The sequence below is a fragment of the Crocodylus porosus genome, unplaced genomic scaffold, assembly GCF_001723895.1.
Source record: "Crocodylus porosus isolate Cpor-Errol unplaced genomic scaffold, CroPor_comp1, whole genome shotgun sequence".
NCBI lineage: Eukaryota > Metazoa > Chordata > Crocodylia > Crocodylidae > Crocodylus > Crocodylus porosus.
Window position 1 is genome coordinate 32,351,918 of NW_017728949.1, and position 21,110 is coordinate 32,373,027.

At 40.4% G+C, this 21,110-nt stretch overlaps 1 protein-coding gene across 1 annotated transcript in view; it reads right to left on the reverse strand.

Annotated features, from left to right (window-relative positions):
* Nucleotides 1-17,966: 17,966 nt before the first annotated feature.
* The window catches only part of ZC3H15 (zinc finger CCCH-type containing 15), a 13,407-nt gene continuing 10,263 nt past the window's right edge, over nt 17,967-21,110 (reverse strand). The window contains exons 9-10 of the mRNA XM_019554364.1: nt 20,621-20,747; nt 17,967-18,839 (exon numbers count right to left, since the gene is read on the reverse strand). Coding sequence (XP_019409909.1) covers nt 18,646-18,839; nt 20,621-20,747 — 321 coding nt within the window. The 3' untranslated portion in view covers nt 17,967-18,645. The remainder of the gene's footprint in view (nt 18,840-20,620; nt 20,748-21,110) is intronic.

Genomic DNA, 21,110 nt, shown 5'->3' on the forward strand with positions numbered 1-21,110 from the left:
GTTCAAGTGTTAAGTCTGTCTGCCCTCATAATGCAAGCATCCCTTACAGAGAAAAACTGCTGATCAATATTAGAAGACACGATAGAGATCATCTAGCAGATTAATAATAACAGGCATATTAAATCCATTTTGAAGTCAAGACAGTCTGTGGTAGATTAAAAGTGGAGATAAAGGTTGAGATAATCGGGATCTTTAAATAGTTTCTGAATCAGTTCTGGATTTAATAAGGCAAAGTAATTGTTGCCTACTAAGAATCAGAAGGTTTATTCTGTCCTTTATAGAAAGCAACAGCATTTGACCTCTAAGTAAATTTGGAAAGTTGTCGATGAAAAAGTTTAAGTGGAAGAAAATAAGAGACAGAGGGATTTCTTGTTTTACTTATGTCATTTAAAACAGGTAATAAAAAGGAAAATAATAAAAAGGGTGATGAACCTTTTGGCCTGTATATCTGTATTTTATGCCTGAACTGTTTCTTCCAAAATAGATGCACTTCTTTCTACTTAGAGACTGTAGAAGTTGACTGCAGCTGTCAATCCTAAAAAACTGTTTATTTATTTGACTTGGGTTGTGTAGTCTATTTCCTTAAGAAATGCTTCTTTTCCTTACTTTATTTTTCTTACCTTTTCATTACAGCTGGGATTTTAGGAGGGATGTGTTTTAAATCACATTGCCATGTGGGACTCTTCTCAGGTATCCCGTGTCTTTAGAATATGAGCTTTCACGTAGTGTCCAGTACCTGTGATTACAAAGAGGGTGTTCTGAATTTACACTGGCATGCTGCCAACTGCACAGGTAGACGCAACTGTACAAGAACCAAAAATAAAAATATTCTGATTTTTTTTCCCCTATAGAGACAGTCTTACAGCACTTTTTAAAATGGGAAAAGTATAATGCCCTCTCTCCATGCATCTTGTTAGAACACAATTGAAGAGATTCTGGTCAAACTTCAAAATAATAACAACCAATTTGCCTCCCCCCACCAAAAAAAAATCCCTTTATTGATACCTCTTCTTCATCATGTATTGTTGGACTGCAAACTTGGAATGTACAACTGTCAAAACAGGTATTGTCTCCTTATTCAGTGGTTGTTCTGAATGACTGGTATGAGATATACTTAAAGAGGAATTATAAAGGTACACTGAAAGAGGATATTATGTCCCTAAGATTAATAATACAAGTTGTACTTTATATATTACAATGCTTTTATACTTACTCTACAGTTTTCATCTTAAAAACTCAAAATTCCTTAAAAATAGAGCTGATTGAAAGCTTTTTGCAAAAAAGGAGGCAGAAAACTGGGTGTTTTAATCTTTTTTTGGGTCAAAAAATACCTGCTTCCACAGGATATTTATTATTTTTGGTTGGAAAATAATATTAGAAAAACTTTAATGTTTTTGGTTTTAATTTTCCCAGCAAAACAAAAACAAAGTAAAACAATCAGCTGTCTTTATTATCATTAATTGATTCTCAGAACAGCCCATTTAAGAGTGATCTATTACACCTAGTTTATAGTTTGATACACTGAAACATAGGGCAGCTACATGGCTTGGTCCAGTAAGTACATTCATAGAGCCAGGAATAGAGCTCTGCCCCGATTTGCTGATTTGCTCTTACTACTGTATAGTAATTTATCTAAAGGGACACCAATATCAGAGTGTAATAAGAAAAACAGAAGGAGAGTGAGCAGTTTTGGTAGTGACTGCCATTAAAGCCCTCGGTCAATTTTCTGCTTTTTATGAAGAAAGGAGTTCTCTGTTCCTTTGAGTAAAAATAAAAAAAAGCTCAGTAATTTGAATGTATAGCTGAAACCAAGTAACCAAACAGTTGTCAAATCTTAGTCCATGCACAAAGTAAATTAACTAAAATCTTAGGAAGGGCACAAAGTAAATATACTGAAATAATAGAAAAATCGTCCTTTTATTTTTTGCTTGGGTTGTTATTAAAACAATTATAGGTAAACGGTTAAGGCAAAGGAGTTTGACTTCGTGAGTTGTCTCTGCCCCTTTAAAACTGTCCAACCATTGATTAATGGGTTTTTTTCCCCCGAAGTAGCAGAGTGGCTTATTATGCTAAATAATATATTTATCTTTGAGACTTCCTGTTGGTGGCTTTCAAAGGCTACCTCACATTGTCGCTAATGAAAACTGATTAGGAGAAAAGGTATCTGATTCTACCTAGTGCTTATATGAGGCACTAGATAAAGTCACTGGCTGGCTGACTCATCTCTAGGGATATTTATCTAACTACTTCAGTTCATGTCCCTTCCTTACCGAAGAATTCCTTCTTTAGGTTTGCCTGTGTATGCTTTTACCATTTTGTTTTGAGTTGCATGAAAGGGAGTAAGCAATTAAATTAAAGCCTGTTCCTTTCCTGACTCAGCACATGAAGGCTCCTACTATCCCACCAAGTTGAGTCACCAGTACAACTAAAGGAAATCCCGGAGTCATTACCATCTGGCTTTAATTCATGTACAATCAGAGTCAATCAGTCTAGACAGTTTCAGGGTGTAACTACATCTCCTTATATGGTATTATTACCCTCTCCCCAAACCTGGGAAAAGCAGGAAAACAGAGGGGTTTAGGACCATATCAGGTTTTCTATTGGTCTCGTAACTGTTAATACTACTTACTGTCTGTGCCTTGATCAAAGAAGGTTTGACAGTGGATTACCTGCAATAAAGAAAGGGGGAGGAGAGGGCATTGTTTAGAGCAGCATTTCTCAATCTGTGGGTCGCAACCCAAAAGTGGGTCACAAGAATATGCGAAAGGGTTGTGAACAAACTTTAAAAATGGATTCTCTTTTGAAGGAGAAAAATGTGGGAATCTGTGGGTTTCCCCATGCAGCCTAGCAGAGTTCTGGCCTGCAAGGAGCTGTTTGGGGCTGGGGAGTGGGAGGAGGGCGAACAGGCCGGGGGGGGCGCCACATGCATGTGCACGAACATGCAGCATGGAGAGCAGCTCCTGCAGCTTTCCCCTATGGGGTGGGATGGGGCATAGACATCATGTTGGGGCAGTGGGGGTGGCACAGGTGATGTACTGGGGGGACGTGGAGGGAGCACGTGCCCGCCCCAGATTTGTGCACCCACAGCAGGCACAGGGCTGTAGTCTGGACAGACTGGCATGGGCAGGAGCCGCCTCCATGGCCCAGCTTGCAGGACTCAGTGCAGAAGGGCAGAGAGACTTGTTGCTGCCATCACCGGGATCCCCACACTAACAGCACCACTGATAGTGTGAGGAGTAACAGACAGGAGTGAGCATGTTGCCCTCACCTCCTCCCACTGCCAGCTACTCAATGTGCTAGGCTGCAAATTTTACAACTGGTTACTCATATGTTACCCTGGTGCCATGACCCGGCCACTGCTGTCACTCCACTTAGGCCGTGACTCTACCCTGAAGGGGAGGTAGGGTGGTGGGCAGTGTGGGCAGCCTGAGAGGAGTGGCAGCGGCTAGTGGCAGGAGGAGGTGAGGGCAGCATGGCCCTCCCATCCATTATTCCTCATACTGCTGACAGCGCAGCTGGTGCAGGGGGTCCCAGCAGTGGTGGGGCAGCAACAAATCTTGCCTCCCAGGATGGGGGACAGTGAGTTGGGAGTGAGTAGCACCAGCAGGGCTGGGAAAGGTGTTGGGTGTGAAGGGCACCAGCAGGGCCAGAGGGCTGTTTTCTACTTAAATTATTTACTGGGTTGGGTCTGGCCATCAATGTTTACAAATGGGTCCTGATGCAACAAAAGGTTGAGAAACACTGGGTTAGAGAACAGCTGAGATACTCTTTCTGCTGCTTGTGCTGAGTAATTAAATCTGACAGAACAATAAGAGGGATTGTTGTCTGAATATACAAACATAGGTTTTTTTTAATTAATATTTGCAAGCAATAGCACCATATCACCAGACTTGGAGGTGTAGTTTGTTGTTTTCCTGCTTGCTCAAGTTGTTCAGAATGAGCTATAGTCAGTAAATTCATGCTGCAGACGGTAAACAGACAAATTATGTGCCTGCTTGCTCACTTCCCTGGCTTTTCTGTTGTTCGGATTACAGTTATCAGCTGACTAAGATGTTCAGTCATAAAAGTGATGTTAACCAGCAAGTGAAAAGACTGGTCTCACATCTTGATTTAAAAAAAAAAAGAAAAAGACAAAACAAAGTCTTTGACCCTTTTTTAATTCTAACTTATTTTAGACTCTCTAAGGATGTTAGAGGTGTAAATGGCTGATTCTATTTTGTTTTGAGAACTAAATCCTGTTCTGATACAGATATTAGGAGTTGCTGCTTTTAGGTGTGGACTGATTTAGCGCTTGGAAAATTCATTTGAGGCCCGGGGGAGGAGTGGAAGGGTTGCCAGGGGCTGTGGGAGCTGCTCTCCCTTAACCCAAATGAGCCTGGCACCTGGGGCTGCATCCAGATGAGCATGGACATTTGGTTCCCTGGGGACAAGCAGTGGTGGCACACCTTGTGCCACCACTACTTGTCCCTGGGGAATGCCTGTGGTGGGGTAAGGGAGGCTGGGGCCAGCACTGGCAGCCTTACTTGGGGGCGTCCTGGGGCTGCAGCAGCGGTGATTGTTGTGCGGAGCCTGGCTGGCAGCTGCAGCACAGCTCCAGGTGGCTCGGCTCTGCTTTTGGGCAGTATGTGCTCCCTGTGTATGCTGCACGTCTTTGTTTTGCAGGTTTTTTTAACCTCTGGATATCCAGGGGTCAGAAAAGCTCACGGGGAAAAAAAGGTGGAGCAGTGCACACAGGAGCATGCCTTTGCAACACAGAGAATCCGAACGCAGAAGTGTCTGTGGTACCGCATACTGCATGGCCACACTTGTCTGGATGCCACAGACTACAAGGTCGAGCAGGGAGGTGAAATTGTTAACATGGCTTTCAAGCCAGGGGTTGAAAAACCACAGAGATCTTGGGAAGCCCCTAAGGCATGCAGACCCCCAAGAACCTCAAGTAGAGGGCCATACAGCCCCCTAACACCTGGCAACCATTCCACTCCCCCGGAAGGTATGTTCTGGGTACTCTACCACCCTCTTTTGGCATTTTGACAACAGCGCAATCCCTAAAAGGTAAGTGTTCTACATAGGATGCTTAGCAGTGCGTGTGCAGACACTTCTGACCATGGACATTGTGAATCAGTTCCCAACCAGTACCATTCTTGGAACAGTTCAAGAGTTATGTCTTTCCTCAACTTTTGGGTCTACACTTGCAAATCTTTACTCACATGAATAGTTAATAATTAGGGATTGACAGGACTCAGTGTGATTGCTTACATTAATTAAACTCTGCTGGATCAGTGTCCAATCAAAATTGACTCTTGTATCTACCACATCTGCCTGCGTTTTAGGATGGAATATTTCATGTTCTGTGAATTATTCTTTTATTTGTAAGATGGAGACAGTTCATGTTTGCTAGTCTGTGTCTGTCCTTGTATTCTTGTTTGCCTGTCATGTACTTCAGCAACCGTGAAAGAACATAACCACATAAAATTATGAATAGATCAGCATGGGGCACAGTCTTCTGTTGGTGGGGGTGGATAATAGAGGTGTATGAAATGGGCCATATTCGATTTGGATTCAGCCCAATTTGGGGACAGTGATTCAATTAGTTGATTTGGGTCACTGTCCCAATTCAATCTGGCCAAATCCGAAGATTTGATGTTGATTTGGAGAATCAATGATTCGGCCATAGACACAGCTTTAAACATTTTTTCTATGTATCTTGAGGTACCAGGCATGGCTCGTGAATGCTGTGATGGTGGGGTGGATGGAGCATCCCACAGAAGCACAGGGTGGGGTCCTCTGCATGCTCAGTGGCAGACCCGGAAGCAGACCAGAAGTATTTCCAGTCCAATTCTGGGTCTCCTGCCAAGCACGGAGGGGGCCCCCCTGTGCCTCCTCAGCTCGGCAATCAGCTGTGGGGGGACCCTAGGTGCCGCCCCCAGACCTAGAAAGCACCAGTCGCCAATCCAGGGAGGTGCAGGGTCTCCCCAGCGTGCTCCCCGATGGACCCAGAAGTGGACCGGAAGTGCTTCTGGTCCACTTTTGGGTCTGCTGCCGAATGCACTGGGGACCCCTCCCCCCCCGCTTTCCTGTGGGACGGTCCATCTGCCTCACCATCTCAGCATTCATGAGCTGCCTGGTACCTAGAGGTATGCATAAAACACATTTAAAGCTGTGTCTATGTCCAAATCTCCAAATCTTTCCGAAGCTCTCCAAATCAACTTGGAGGGTTCCAATTCGATTTGGAGATTAAAGGGTCTCCTGATTCGATTTGGATTTCGGGCAAATCTCTGCCGAATCAAATCAGCAATTGAAGCTCTGTATAGCCCTAGTAGATAACATTTCTTGGACATGCTGCTATTTGCAAACCCACTCCTAATACAGAAGAAATCCAAAACTGCTTGCCTTAATGTTCTGTGGATAACATCCCAGATACTGGCTGTGGACAGATACGATAGCAGGGCCCTTATAAGCTTGCTAAGGAAAGGGAGAGTAGACAGTAGGGAGTACTCTAAGGCACTGAGGGATTATTTTTTGTTTTTCTAGGATTGATCTGCTTACTGTATTCTTTAAGGCAGGAAAAAAGAAAGGATAAAGCATTAGTACTCTTAGTCTGAAGAGATCAGACTTCTTCATGACTGCTAACCAAGGCAGAGGCCATACTTGTAAATGGCAAGCCTTTGTTATAGCTTGAATGGGATGACTTTATGGAATGAAGAAAGGCTTATCTCAGACACATTCATGGTTCTTGTATTATATCTACTGAGAAGCCCCCACAGACTTCAGGAAAGGTTTGCACAGCATGCTCATTCTGCTGCGAACTGTAACTCCTTGCAGTGGTGTACTGATTTGCCACCCTGACCAATTCATTACAGCAGCGGTTTTCAACCTGTGGTTTGCAGACTCCTGGAGCCCACAGACTATGTCTAAGGGGTCTTCAAAAAATTACTGCAATCAATCAAAAGTATGTGAATAACCACACCCATAATCCAACAACTCCATTCAAAATTTTTAGGGGTCTGCAAGTGAAAAAAGGTTGAAAACCAAGCCATTGCAGCATGATTTAGTAGTGCTTTAAATAAAAAAGCAGTGATCTGGCTGAAATACAGATTCTGCATTTTTTGTTTTGATGCATTGCTGCATTTGATGTTCACTATGATCACTAGAGTTTCTGTCCATCTCTTCAGCTGGTGCAGAATATCTGAGAATCATATCAGCAGTGAGGTGGAAGGGAATGCTGGGAACCACTGTGTCAGTGCTGCTAGCTATAACGTGCTAACAGGGACTTACCAGATCTGCAGTGCCTCACTCAGCTGCTTGACCAATGTCTTTGAACATGTCTTAGAATCTGGTGGAATCTGTGAGTCTTAGGAACTAAAACACATTTATAGTGATTAACTGAATGGAAATGATCTTTTCGGGGCAATGACTGGATGGCACTTTATGCTACGTCAACCTCTAGCTTAATGACATAATTTAAGGTGTGGCTGGCTATGTAGATGAGGCCAGAAGTGACTTGAAAGTTTCTAAAGCCAGTGAAAAGGATTTGCAATGAGTTTTTTTAATTGATATCTTGATTATAGTCAGCCATTGATTTATATTGTAACAAAGTGACTCCAAAGTGACTCCTGCCCAGGCAGGGGGTCGGACTGGAAGATCTACGAGGTCCCTTCCGACCCTACTTTTATGATTCTATGATCTCCCGTTTCATTTCTTTGGTTTCAGTAAAGGAAGATTTGCTTACAGGAACTTTATTTCCAGTGGGATTTCACACACTGTTTCAGACACAAATCTGCAGGCTACAAAATGAGTTTCTTGGTTTGCCCAGAATTAAGTCCTCATAACTCATGCCCTTCATTAAACATCTGCTCTGAAGGGGCACGCCTGCAGGCTTGAAAAATAATTCTGTCTTGGCAGTACTTATTCTTCCATAGATTAAAAAAAATGTCTTTGAAAAGAATTATTAAAGATACTTTTTACATCAATAGAGAAGCAGTAACAAAAATAATGTAACAGATTAGCAACTTTTAGGAGAAAGAATCATGATTCTATCTGATACCATTGCTGCCATTTTATTTAAAAGTATTAGGACTGAGTATAGTATAATAGCAATGTGCTTTCATTGCCTACTGGCATAGGCTAGGCAGTGCCCCTGACTCAGGAGGCACCAGTAACCCACGTGAGGATTTCAAGTGATGTTAGGTCCCAGAATGTTAAATCCTAGCATGGATATTTCTCAGCCACTGCTCCCTGTGGAAAGAGAGAGGTGAATGAAACTGGTTTCCCCTGTTTCAAGATGATAAAAAGAAGAGAGGAAAATGATAAAAAGAGTGGGAGATCACGGTTGTCTTTGTCTTCCCAAAAGACAAAATACATGCATCGAAGACAGTTTACACACACACACACATGCATTTCTTAACATGACACTTCCCATTATAAATAACCACTTGATTTTCACAGGAAAGAATATATAACAACAAACAGAAAGAATATTATATTAATAATTAGTCCATATTATGAAAAGTTGGAGATCTTGTATTCTGGCCCACTCAGTGGAGAGAGAACCCTTCCTTGCTGTTTTTCTGAGATTCTGTCACCACAGCAGTGTCTCACTTTGTCAGAGAGCACCTGATGAAGAAGGCTGTCTGTCGTGTCTAAGATCTTATGCCTCTTCAAATGAGCTAGTCAATACGGTGCCACCCTGCCCTGCCTTTTGCCTTACTTCAAACTAACACAACTAACTACTTCTCAAATTTCCTTCCCACAATGCTGCTACCCTTATACCCTTCAAAGTGGGTAAATACGTAAAGGCAAAGTTAACACTATTTCAAGGGTCAGCAACAATTTTGGGCAGAGTGCCAAACCCCACAGATTTGACTTGTAAAATGCTGGCATGCCAGAGGGTGGCATGGCGGAGGACGCAAGGGGCCCAATCCTCATTGTGGCAGTGCAGCCCTGGCCCCTTCCCCACTGTCCATTCAAGGCATGTGTGCACTTGCTGCTGGCAGTAAGCCTGGCCAGGGCTCCAGAGACCCTGGTGCAGCTGCTTGCAGCCTCCCTGTTACCTGTTGCAAGCAGCCTGGACTTTGTGGCAGGTGGTAGGGGCCTGCCCAGAGCCCGAGCCAGCTGTGATGTGCCAAGCAAAATGGCTTCACCTGCCATGCTCTTTGGCATACGTGCCTGGGGTTGCTGACCTCTGTCCTATTTAGAACTATATTAATCCCTGCCTGTCAATCCAGCTTTTCCCTTTCCACAAGTCCTAAAATATTCTTGAACTGGTCTAGACAGTATTCTCTTCTTCACCACTGGATTTTTACACAATGCCAGTCTCCTCAGGCCTACCTAAATATACATCCTGCTGACTCCTTTCTCTCCACTGTACCATTCTGTTTACATCAAGTCCTACTTACTGTCCACTCTTGGCAATTAAGGACAACCCCCCCCCCCAACAATTTACAAACATGAGATTTCAAGAATACTCAACATGAATATATATTCTTCAAATGCAAGTTACCATTTGGGAAAAATATATTGACAAACATATTCAATGTCAGCAAGAACATCTGTGAGCAACAGCATCAAGTATTGTTTTATCTGTTGTCATTAAAAGAAGTTTTCTGAATGGCTCTTCCAGGCACTCACCATGTATATGCTTTTGAAATAAGAAACATCCTACTGCCAGCAGCATTCTGCATATGGAAATTGTTGAAGTCAGTGGGAGGTGTGGGTATTTTCTGGAATATGCCCTTTCTTCTTTGTTCTGATGCATGAAAGTGTGTCAGCTGGCATTGCTGTCTTCTGCAGTGCCACTTTTTTCCTGTTATGTTCATGTATGGATAAAATCTGTGGGGGGGTTTCTGGCAATGTTTGTTATGTATAACTTCTGTTCTATTGCAATAGTTTCTTTTAGATAACAGAAGGATTATATTTGTTTCATATTAACTCTTAGAATACAGTCGCACATCATGCTTCATTTCATATCTGGTTTGCAGTGCTCATTCACTACAAAATTAATTCTTACTAAATGTCCTATGAAGAATAAAATTAAATTTGATCCCTCAAGTTATTGAGCCATAAAGGCTCCACCCTCTCTTCTTTGAGGGTGCTTTCATCTTGATAGTGGCCAATTAAAATATAGCTGCTGCTACAAATAAAAAATAAAACTATAAAGGGAGCAATTAAGCTTGAGGAAACAATAGAGGAAAAATATGCTAATGCAGAGCTATTTCCTAGCTGACAAGAACCTTTAAAGGGCTTCGTGACTCCACAGGGGTGTCTCAGAAACTCGCCCTGTAAAATCCCATTGTACCAAAGATTTTTATACTCTTAACTCCAAAGCTAAAGGGATGCAGAGAAGAGACCCAACTAAAATGTGAACAGATGTTAGAGCTGCTAGACCCCTTTTTTGCACAATTTTATCTTGAAAAGGCCTCATATTACTTAATGATTAAATATTTTTAAACGTTTTGCTTTGATCAGTAAAAGGCAATCTTTCTTCTAATCAGGTCAGCCATCATCCACAGGCCTCCAGACCTGGCATAAGCAAACAGCTGTAGATACATTCCTTCTGGGAAGTAGACAATATACTGAGAGGGCTGAGATTCAGAATTAAGCTCATTATTTTGCAATTTATGAAATGTTTCAAACCAAAACCCCAAATCCCCTGATCCTCTATGCGCAAAAGATAACCTTTGTCATCTCTTTATAGTATTTACCCAAGCATAGCAGACAGAACCACCTACAAAACACAACACTGGTACAAGTTAAAAAAGCAGATATACTACTTAATCTGATCAACATGCATCCTAATATTAGTGAAAACAACCGAAGAAGAGCCTTCATGATAGCTGGCAGGGCAATCCAGTTTGTTCTCTTGTTCTTGGGTCTCATCCCTTTTGAAGGATCGATGTTTGTAACTCCTTCACACATCAGAAGAATAGACAAATTAGTGCTGGCAACAGCTAGTAGTTGCAGATGTAGAGAATTTTTTGCGATATAAGAAGAAACGAATCTAAAACTCTGATGCTTTTTCTTTACTGAGTTGCTAGGGAGAGATGCTTATTACAGGGGATAAATAGTTTACTAAATCCCTGGAATTATCCACACGTGTTTTGTAATCTTATAAAATGGCAAGTGCTCTGCAGATTATTTGCATTTTACACAGCTTGGTGGTTGAGTGAAATCCCAAACCTCTATTTTTCATGATGTCATTTTCTCTGAAGCTTGGAACATGAAACATTTTCAAGGACTGACCATTCTGTTATGTTCTGACCAAGACTTGCTGTTTTACATTTCATGTGTAAAATTGAGCGTACAGTTTAAAAAGTAATAAACAAAAGGTTTAACACATCAGAAAACATGCATTTCCTTTCTTATATAAATGTGATATGAGTCTAACAATTGCAAGAATTCCTGACTAATAGCACTATTATTATCTGATACATGGCCAAACTCTAAACACAGGAATGAAGTTATTGTAATGTTCATTTATGTGGAACAGAACCATGGATTTTCAAATAAGGCCTCCTTCTGATTTAGTTACTCCACCACATCTTGCCCACATCAACTAAATTATCTCAGATGTCTTATATTTTTGAGCTGGATAGAAACATGCACATGAATTAGGAATAGGATTTGAAACATTTAACCTGTAGAGACCAAATTGTTATATATAGATGCTGCTGCCTGGGATTCACTTCCTTTAGTGCTCACCCACTTTCCCTTGTGGAATTTTTTCCACTCTTTCACTCTTTTCTGCCTTCTTTTCTGTCACCTCATTGTTATTTCTCTATACCCCCAGTTGAATGCACTTGAGTCCTTTTTTGGTGGTGGGGAGGGAGGGGTGTTTTTAAACTGTTCCCAAATTATTCCCAAATATATATACTTACATTTTTGTATTTTCTACATTTACAATGTAGCTGCTCATTTTCTTTACCTTCCTCTAAGCACTTCTTTATTAAAAACAAATATATTCTGCCCTCTTGACAATATTCAGTACCTCCTTTAGAATATGAGTGTATCAGGGCCATACTGTCATCGAGCTCATATCAACAACAGCAGCTTTCTGAAAAGAACAGAGCATCTGTTGAAGTAATGGAAATGAATTAAAAAGAAAAGATAAGATTAAACTAAACTTACTTCCTCACTTATCTTATCATATATAGAAACCAAAAGGAAAGATAATGTAATTTCTAACAGTGATAAAAGCTCTAAGTACTTTTAAGTGCTATGTAAGACACGATATACATAAATTGGAGCAAAGATCTTCTATTCTTGATAGTGCTGAGTGACCAAAAATGGCTAGAGAGATGAGTGTGATTTACCAGCTCAAGCCATATTGATAAGTTTTAAACAAATAGAACTATCTTAATACGACTATATTAGAAATAAAGAAGACATTTCCCACCTTGTGATGTTTGAAATTTGACTGTGTTCCCTACTCTCTATAGTTAATTCCACTGTTTCCCTGAATGGAAAACTTTAGTTTCTGCTTTGAAAGGGGAAAAAAAAACTATATATAAACACTTGAAAGAACTGCTTGTTGCATGTTCTTTTTTGTAGCATATTACCAAAATAAACATCAGATCATTCCTTATCTGAATGACACATACTAGCTTACTGAACTATCATGTAAGCCACCAAAGAGACACAAGTAACATCCTGATCCTAAATATCAATGGAGCAAATCCCATTTACTTCACTACAGTGTGGATCAGGCACCAAAAATGCAATTTTACTGACAAAGTAAACATGTCTTTGCTACAAACTAAACACAAGATTAATAGTGCCCATAAAGGGCACAGCTGTTTTGGAAAAGGAATTTGTTTTTCAAAATTATTTCCACACAGCATGTTCAGAGAGGTTAACTCCTTCTTATAAACCAGAAAATGAGGTATATAGGGGTATTGACTTTGATTACGCAGAAAGGTTTTGTACAGAAAGTTGTGCTTCTGCACATGGGGATAACAACAGATAGTTTTACTTCACTTTGGCTAGAGCCACACACACCTTTACACAAATAATGAAACTGGGCCCCAGGATGTTTTGAACCAAGCATAATTTGTTTAGTTTTGCCTTCAGAAGTGTATCTTCCAAGGTTTTGACAACTTTTGTAGAGTGATTTTGCCTACTTGCAAAGACAATGCGATTATGTAAGGAAAGACATCGCTTCCTTCAGCTTTTCTTTAAAGAAAGCTGCATACTATCTATACAGCTACAGTAGAATATTTAATTGTACTTTTGCAATACGTTACCCAGCTCATGATGCAAGAGAGATCCTATGATGGGGAACACTGACAACTGTTTGACAGGTAAATGACAGGTGTTTTCACACAATGAATTAAGACTCAATTCCTTGTTAGATATTGCTTCCCCCATATTATAATTATAATTAGGGTTGAAAAAGGGACAGAGGTTACAGGAAACTTGGTAAAACTCTAATTAAATTGTCATTTTTGTTTGTCATTACCAAACCATGCTTTTACGGTCAACTCTCTACTTGAAATATCAGTTTACACCTCTTCCTGTTGTGCTGCACAAAGTTCTACAGTGCATTTGTGGTGAAAAACTCAACAAAAGTACTTTTGAGCATTCAAAATTCTGGTAAGTGCTTTTCACTGAAAAAGTTCTAGGGTGTAGCATTTGAATATATGCCCCATGGTTTTTAAGTGTAGACTGATGTAATTGTTCTACAAGGAGTATGAGATGTTCTGCTGATTTTGGAAAATGACCACATTTCCTGGGCATGTAGAAGGGACAAGTGCCAAGAGACTGACCATTTGTTGATGGAACTGGTTTTAACATACTGAATATAAGAATGTAGAATTACACACTTGTGGGCCGGTGAGTATAAAAACCTCTAAAATATAAACTACATATAATTAACGTAGATGAACACACGAGCCAAAGGAGTAAGAGCACCTGACTTATGCAGAGCTAGAAAAACTGAATAGAATGAAGAGCCCATGTAAAGGAATCTATTATGAAGCAAAGAATGAAGAACTACTTTTATTGTTAAGATACACATTACCTTTTTAGCTTTTCTTTTAAATCAATGAACTGTAGAGGCATCATAAGATTCCTTTGAACATGACCTTATCATGCCTCAATTTGCTACATCTGAGTTTAATTCAAGGTTATTCAGCTTGTATCAGAGAAATTAAGAGCACAAAGACCAGAACAATAGCCTTTCTAGGTAAAGTCAACATGGTGAACGGCACTTAAAAAATAAGCACGTGTTGCATCAATGCTAGTTTGCAAAATTATATGTAGTTTCTATGAAGCAAAGAGAAATCAAAAAAGGTCTATATTCATTTTAACTGTCCATCAGTGCAATGCAATGCTGGCATTTATTGCTTGTGGGCGCAGCATTTACATGTGCGCCCAAGACTAGCATGTTGAGTCAGGTCAATGCAGCCACAGCTGGCAGAGAGCCCCAGGGGTCAGTCTGCCAGCCTGGAACAGCTCTGACCTGGGTCAACAAGCTGTGGAGGGGCTGGGGTACAAGCATGCTACTGTGTGGGGCTAGCTGGCAGTCAGATCTGTACTGTAGCACCCTTGTGCCCCAGCCAGCTCTGGTCAGCATCTACATGTACGTTGCAGTGGAGTAAATAACTCTGCTGTAAGTTGCATCAAGCAGTACTAACCTACAGCAGAGTTAATTATTTGATTCTGGCCCAATAGCTCCACACCAGTACACAGAGATGACTAATTAGCTCTGCAGTAGATCAACTCCAGAGCAAACATCTCATTGTGGGGAATTACATGAGAAAGGTTTGTCTTACTTTGTACAAGACATAAGATTGAAAAATACTTTGTTACATTTGATTTTCATGAGTTGGGTGTTCTGTGTAAGGAAGTTAAAGGTACAATTCTCAAATTCACTTCTATATTTTTCTTTGAATGTGTGAAACAAGTTAGGACATACAAACCAAGAGCAAAGACACACAAGACAGGCAGTGCAGATAGGGAAAAGAAGAAAACGCATGGTTAAGAATAATTCCCCATGCTCAGAAAAATGTTCCTTCATTATCTAAGAATGATTACTGCCTTCAAAATCCAGGGACTTTCAAGGTCCTGAACAGATGCAACTGCTATTGTCTTCAACTAATCATGCGGGTAGCCTGCATCTCAGTCAGGTAGGGCCCAAGGGGTTTAATTTTGAAGGGAAACATGCAGTTCAGATATTTAGTGCAAATAAAATATTCTAGTAATATTGTAATTTGAATGCTTTGCTCTTACAGTTTTTGGAAAGATCTATTCTGCCTGCTTGTTTTGACATTTCATATAACTTACCCAGTGCTAGTACCTAGTTTCCTAAGCTAGAGTGTTATTTATGCAGTAGTTCACAAAACTTTGGAACTTATTAAACAATTTGATATCCTACTTACCTTTATGCATGGCATTAGACTTGGTGGTTACTCTGGCTAAAAATAGATTTAGTACCTAACATTTTCAAAGACAAATTTAGCTTTTTACATCAAAGCAATTCTACAGAAGCCAATACGCTATTTAGGTATATTTACAATAAAGCAAAGAGTTGTTACCTTTCAGTTGCCAAGTCTTAGTATTTCTGTTAATATAGGGTATAAGTCATTGGCTGTTCATAAATTGGGAGGTCGTAAGAGACTTCAGAAGATCATCGGGTCCAGCCCCCTGAACCAAGCAGGAAAGATAACTGCGGGTCAGGTGACCCCAGCAAGGTGACTGTCTAGTCTCCTCTTGAAGATTTCCAGGGTAGGTGATTGCACCACCTCTGGAAGGAGTTTATTTCAGTCTGGACAGCCTGACTGTGAAGAAGTTTTTCCTAATGTTGAACCCGAATTGATCTTCTATGAGTTTGTGGCCATTACTCCTAATTTTCTCCTTGGGTGCCCTGGTGAACAGTTGCTCACTGAGCCCTTGATGTACTACCCTAGTATAGCGGTAAGCTCCTACCAAGCCCTCTCAGTCTTCTTTTCCTCAGGCTGAAGAGTCCCAACACCTTGACAATTTTAGTGTAGGCAATGAGTTCTACAAACAAGCTACTCTTTTTAGACTTTCAGATACTCTAATGTGCTCTACACAGCAAGAGCAGTCAAGTTCAGCCTTAAAGATGAATTGTAAAGTAACAAATTAAAGGCTGCTATTTTTTTTATACAGGTATACATACGAGTTTTAGTTCAGAACAAAGGGCACCTTTGATTTTCTATGTAGCAATACTGTTTCACAACAAGCCCTTAATTTACTAACTATATATGGATGAAAAATGGAAACTATGTTACTATTTGACAATGCAAGCTGAAAGCATCTGTAGTCTGGAAGATAACAAACATCATCTTTATTATGTGTAAATTAATAATTCAGTTAAAGAATTTGTATGAGCCAGAGAAGGGGCATAGTAACACACTGAGTGAACAGAAGTCAGCTAGGTAGGCTACTACCAGCCAAGACACGCCATCCAGACAGGCTGAAAAATTACTAGGATAAATTTGCATTGCAGAATTACTCATCAGATACTAACTACACTGCCAGAAAATGCACTAATGTAGCTGGCACCAAGGAACTGATAAGTAGAATATGACAACAGACGCTTTATGTTTAGATTTCAAGTCCAATATACTTTTCTTTTTTTAATGGGATACATCAAGTAGTGCAGAAACTAGCCAGATTACTACCATTCATGTTAAATGGAAAGAATTACAGAATTTTCTGTATTAGTAGACATCATAATTAGAAAAGCTCATTTTAATAAATGAGACCGACTAGAAGGTGTTTTCAGTCTGCTAAGTGATTAAATTACTTTTGTCTCAGGTTACATATGTTGTATTCAAATGAAAACTGCATTCTTGACCTCCTGATTTCTAAATGGGCTCCTGAAGGCAAGTATTAGTCTAAAGACCTATCAGCACTCTTTATATATCATCATAGTTGAAAAGTTTCTGAAAAATTAGGAAAGTACAATTAGATCATTGAAACTTTCCTTTAAACATTTACATTTTAAAAGTCATAATTCATTAGGCATCCATCTCGAAGGCCATTTCCTGTTGCTTTTAAAATAAGTCTTCCAACACAAAGACAGACCCCCAAAAAGGGCAAAAATGTCTACGGTAGCTATTTTAGCAATAGCATTCAGCAACATCATCAACAACCTATTATAACTAATCTTCCCACTGTCAACACATCTGCGCAAACTCATCCATAATACCAGATTTTACTGCTCCTTGGTTTTTTTTGACAAGTAATTGTATGAACTATATAATAAATACAACACTAACAATAAAGTTACTACATTTCAGTTCAGAACCAATGCCGCCTCCTCGGTTTTTTTAGGAAAGGAGATGAGGGGATTTCTAGGAAATGAGTACATTTTTGGATTATTTATAAGCCATATTAACTTAACACTGCTGCCCTCTAGGGGTCTAAGATACCAATGTTTATAGTGTCAGATTTCTTAGGAAGTCAAAATTATTTTATTTGAATAATGCCATTTCTGCTAGAGATGTTATGGATGCATGAAAACAAGACCCCTGATCTGAAGAACTTGGATAGTATTCAATCACTGAGGTGAAACAGGACTTAATAAAACCAGAGATGAGATTTAGCAAAGAGGTGGCTAGCCATATAAGCATGAAGGCAAGCAGAAGTCAGAGTAGGTATACATCTGAGACTAACACAGAAACAATTTACTGCAGAGCTAATTGGTCAACTCCGCAGTAAACATCTTGTAAAACATATTGTAAGCAGTGAATTACATGCTGATGAAGCAAGCTGCTGCTTATAAAAGCTTATGCTATACAACTCTGATTTAGTTAAGTCTGTAAAGTGCAAAACTACCCAGCCTTCTGCTTGCGTGTTGTAACGTTAATTCTCTCAATTTATTATTTTTTTGGTGGGGTAGAGAAAAGGGAAAATATGTTAACTGGAGATCTAGGAATATAACACGAACTATAACCAACCACAGACTTAGCTGAAGCCCACAAAAATTTACTTCTGAATCAGGATTAGATGGAAAGTATTAATTCATTACATCATGGAAATATACAGTATTTACATTAATCCCACTCTAACAAAAAAGTCATCATAATGATTTTAAAGTGGACAGTCTTTATTTACAATTTTGTTGGCAAAAGGTGAAGGGAAAATTTAAAACATTTTAAACAGAGGGCACCAGAGGTGATGTATCAATTCATAAATTTGCATCTTCAGTATCCATCTGATCAGATAAAGCAAACCAACACTTATAGGAGCACGGACATCTCAATCTGAAACAGCTCCATTTAAAGTACATTGCTCAAATACTTCAGGTGGTTTCTAAATCAACTTAATTACTTATTAAAAGATGCAGTTCTGGTGAAGAATGCTGTTTTTGTACCTGGCAGAAACATTCCCTCTTAAACTTGCACACTGGCAAAGCAGTTACACCTCCTACTTTTAGCTGAAATTTACAACAATCTCATTTTCTGTGATGTCAGCTCTCTCAATTCAATTCTGAACTACTCTGAATATTTTACTGTGAAGTGTAGTCGAGACTGCAGCAGTCGAGGCTGGAGGAAATAATCCTGATGTCTGACGTGCCTTCCAGCATCAGTTGGGGAAACCCTAAAAATCCTGTTCAAGAATTCTAGGTGAAAATATGTAGTCAGCTTCCACTTTGTCACAAGGACTTCAAATTCTTATTCTTCATTCCTCTAAATCAAGCGTGTTTAATTCTTCTTCTAGTTCATCCAAGTCCTCTCCAGTAAAAAGATTTTCATCAACAGGAACAGCATCAATGACTCCATTTTCCTGTTCTTCCTCTTCTTCAGTGTCCTCTTCCGAATAAATGTGCTCCCCATTCTCTAACCCACCTCCTGAAGCTTCACTTAACTTGGTATCTAAAAATAATTTTAAAAAATTACAGGATCTAGCATTACAAGTTCTTACACTGAATCATTAAAAAACTATTGACACTAAACAGACTCCAAAATTGCTTTTGAGTCTGCCAGTTCAGAAGTTGTTATGTTTGAAAAATATGCTCAATTATTTTCATCAGATGTGATATAGTGATATGGGGCATCTTTCAAGTCATACATGCAGCACTGACCCCTATATTTCACTTTACTGAATTCAGTGGGATTACTTGTGGATTCAAAGGATTAGTTTTAAATATTATAAAATTAAACCAAAGAGTTTGGGTAGAAACATATACATATTTGAAACCCTTATCTTAACGAACTGCTTTGTACTATTATATTGTTAGTACTACGCCTTTATTTTCATATTACTGTAATTGTTAACAGGCTGGTTACTCAGGCCCACTCACCTGTTCTGGGGCAGTCCACCCAAAATCTTGCCCACCATGACTTCTTGTATAATAAACTGTTGTTAAATGCGGGAGACTACCCATTTTAATGCCCAATGCTCAGGGTGATAATGTGACTCTGACCTTCCCTTATTGTGTCCCATGCCTTGCGGATGGCATTCAAATCACCACAATGCCCCACACCAATGTTCCAGAGTTTTCCTGGGACTTGCACTCCCCATTGGAGCATACAGTCATTGTGCTCTCACACTGGCATATCTTAATAACTACAAATATGGCCTCTGGCCCATCTAATACCTTAGGTGTCTGTAGACTTACCTGGGCTTGGCTGTCTTCCTCTCTGGGGTTATATCCTTGAGTGAATTTCTCATGGGAGTTGGCCCCTGTGCTATACTTCAGGTCTCTTTCATGCCCCTTACTTGGCACACCCCCAGTGTAGCTCTTCAGGCCCTCATACACAGGCTCTGCTCTACACCTAAATATGCACAGCACTTTGGGTCACCCTTGTGCACCCTACACTATGCGGGCCCTTATCTATTTTAATCTACTATGCCCCACCACTGAGGCAACCAGGGTCTTTACCCCTGCATGGGCTCAGGTGTCCAGAGAGGTGCCTGGCCCCGACCCTGGGTAACCCTCCAGGGTGTGGGGGCTAGGGTTATAAGGTGCTGGGGGCTAGGGTTATAAGGTGCCCCTACTCACCTTTCACTGGGGAGGTAAGTGGCCTTGCATTTCTGGGGGGGCTGCTCCACTATGAGCAGACCCACCAGGCCATCCTTCCTCAGAAGGGTGTAGTTTTCAGTTATATGCAGGACCAGGAGCCTCCTGCTATTCCCATAGGTCCTGCCCTTACCTTCAGGGTGTTCTAAGCAGAACCTGAGCTGGGTGTTACTCCTTCAGCTGCCAGCAGCAAAGTGCTGTGGCAGCCCTGAGGGCCTGGACCTAAAATGGAGCCTGATCAGCCCCCTTCTCCAAATCCTATCCAGTCAGGTGCCTGCTTCATTAGGGCTAGCCAGCACCTGCCAGCTGCCCTGCTGACTGCTCTTACAGCCCTTAAAGTGGCAGGCACTGCAGGTGCTCTGCCACAGTAATGCTGAAGAAAGACATTTAAATAGCAAGGTGAAATCCCCATCTCCTGAAGTTTACAACCTAACTCAAGTTAACTAGCAAGGTTAAAGGTGAACTTAAAGATATTGGTGCAAAAAAGTCTAATAAAAAAAGGAAAAATATTAAGAGATTACATAAGGTAAGTTATCACAAGTAAAGTGTTTACTTTTTCGTAGGCTACACAATACAGGTAACCCACACTGCTATTTAAACAGCACCAAGTTACCAGGTAATAAGTGAACTTACCATCTTTTTCTACTGAAGTGTACATACTGAATCTCTCAGGACTAGCCACGGTAATACCAGTCTCATCTACAGCTTTTGGGACATACAGGTGCAAATCTATATCATTTACCTTCTCAGGCTCTTCAACCTGAAACAAGAAGTAAGTTCTTTGAAAGTACTCATTGTTTTCATCCTAGCACTTAAGTTGATGTGAAAAGGAAGATTTTCTTAAAAATAATAAAATAAACCCTGTATTAAGCAATGGCCAGTTAAGAAATAAAAACAATTCAATAATTGCTTTTAATAGAAAGCCTGTCAAGACCAAGAATCATAGAAAGTTGGGGTTGGAAGGTACCTCAGGAAGTCATCTGCCTGCTCAGGAACCCTCTGCTCAAAGCAGAACCATCCCTAACTAGATCACAGAATCATAGAAGTAGGGTCGGAAGGGACCTTGTAGATCTTCAAGCCCGACCCCCCGCCTGGGCGGGAGAAAAAGACTGGACTCAAATGA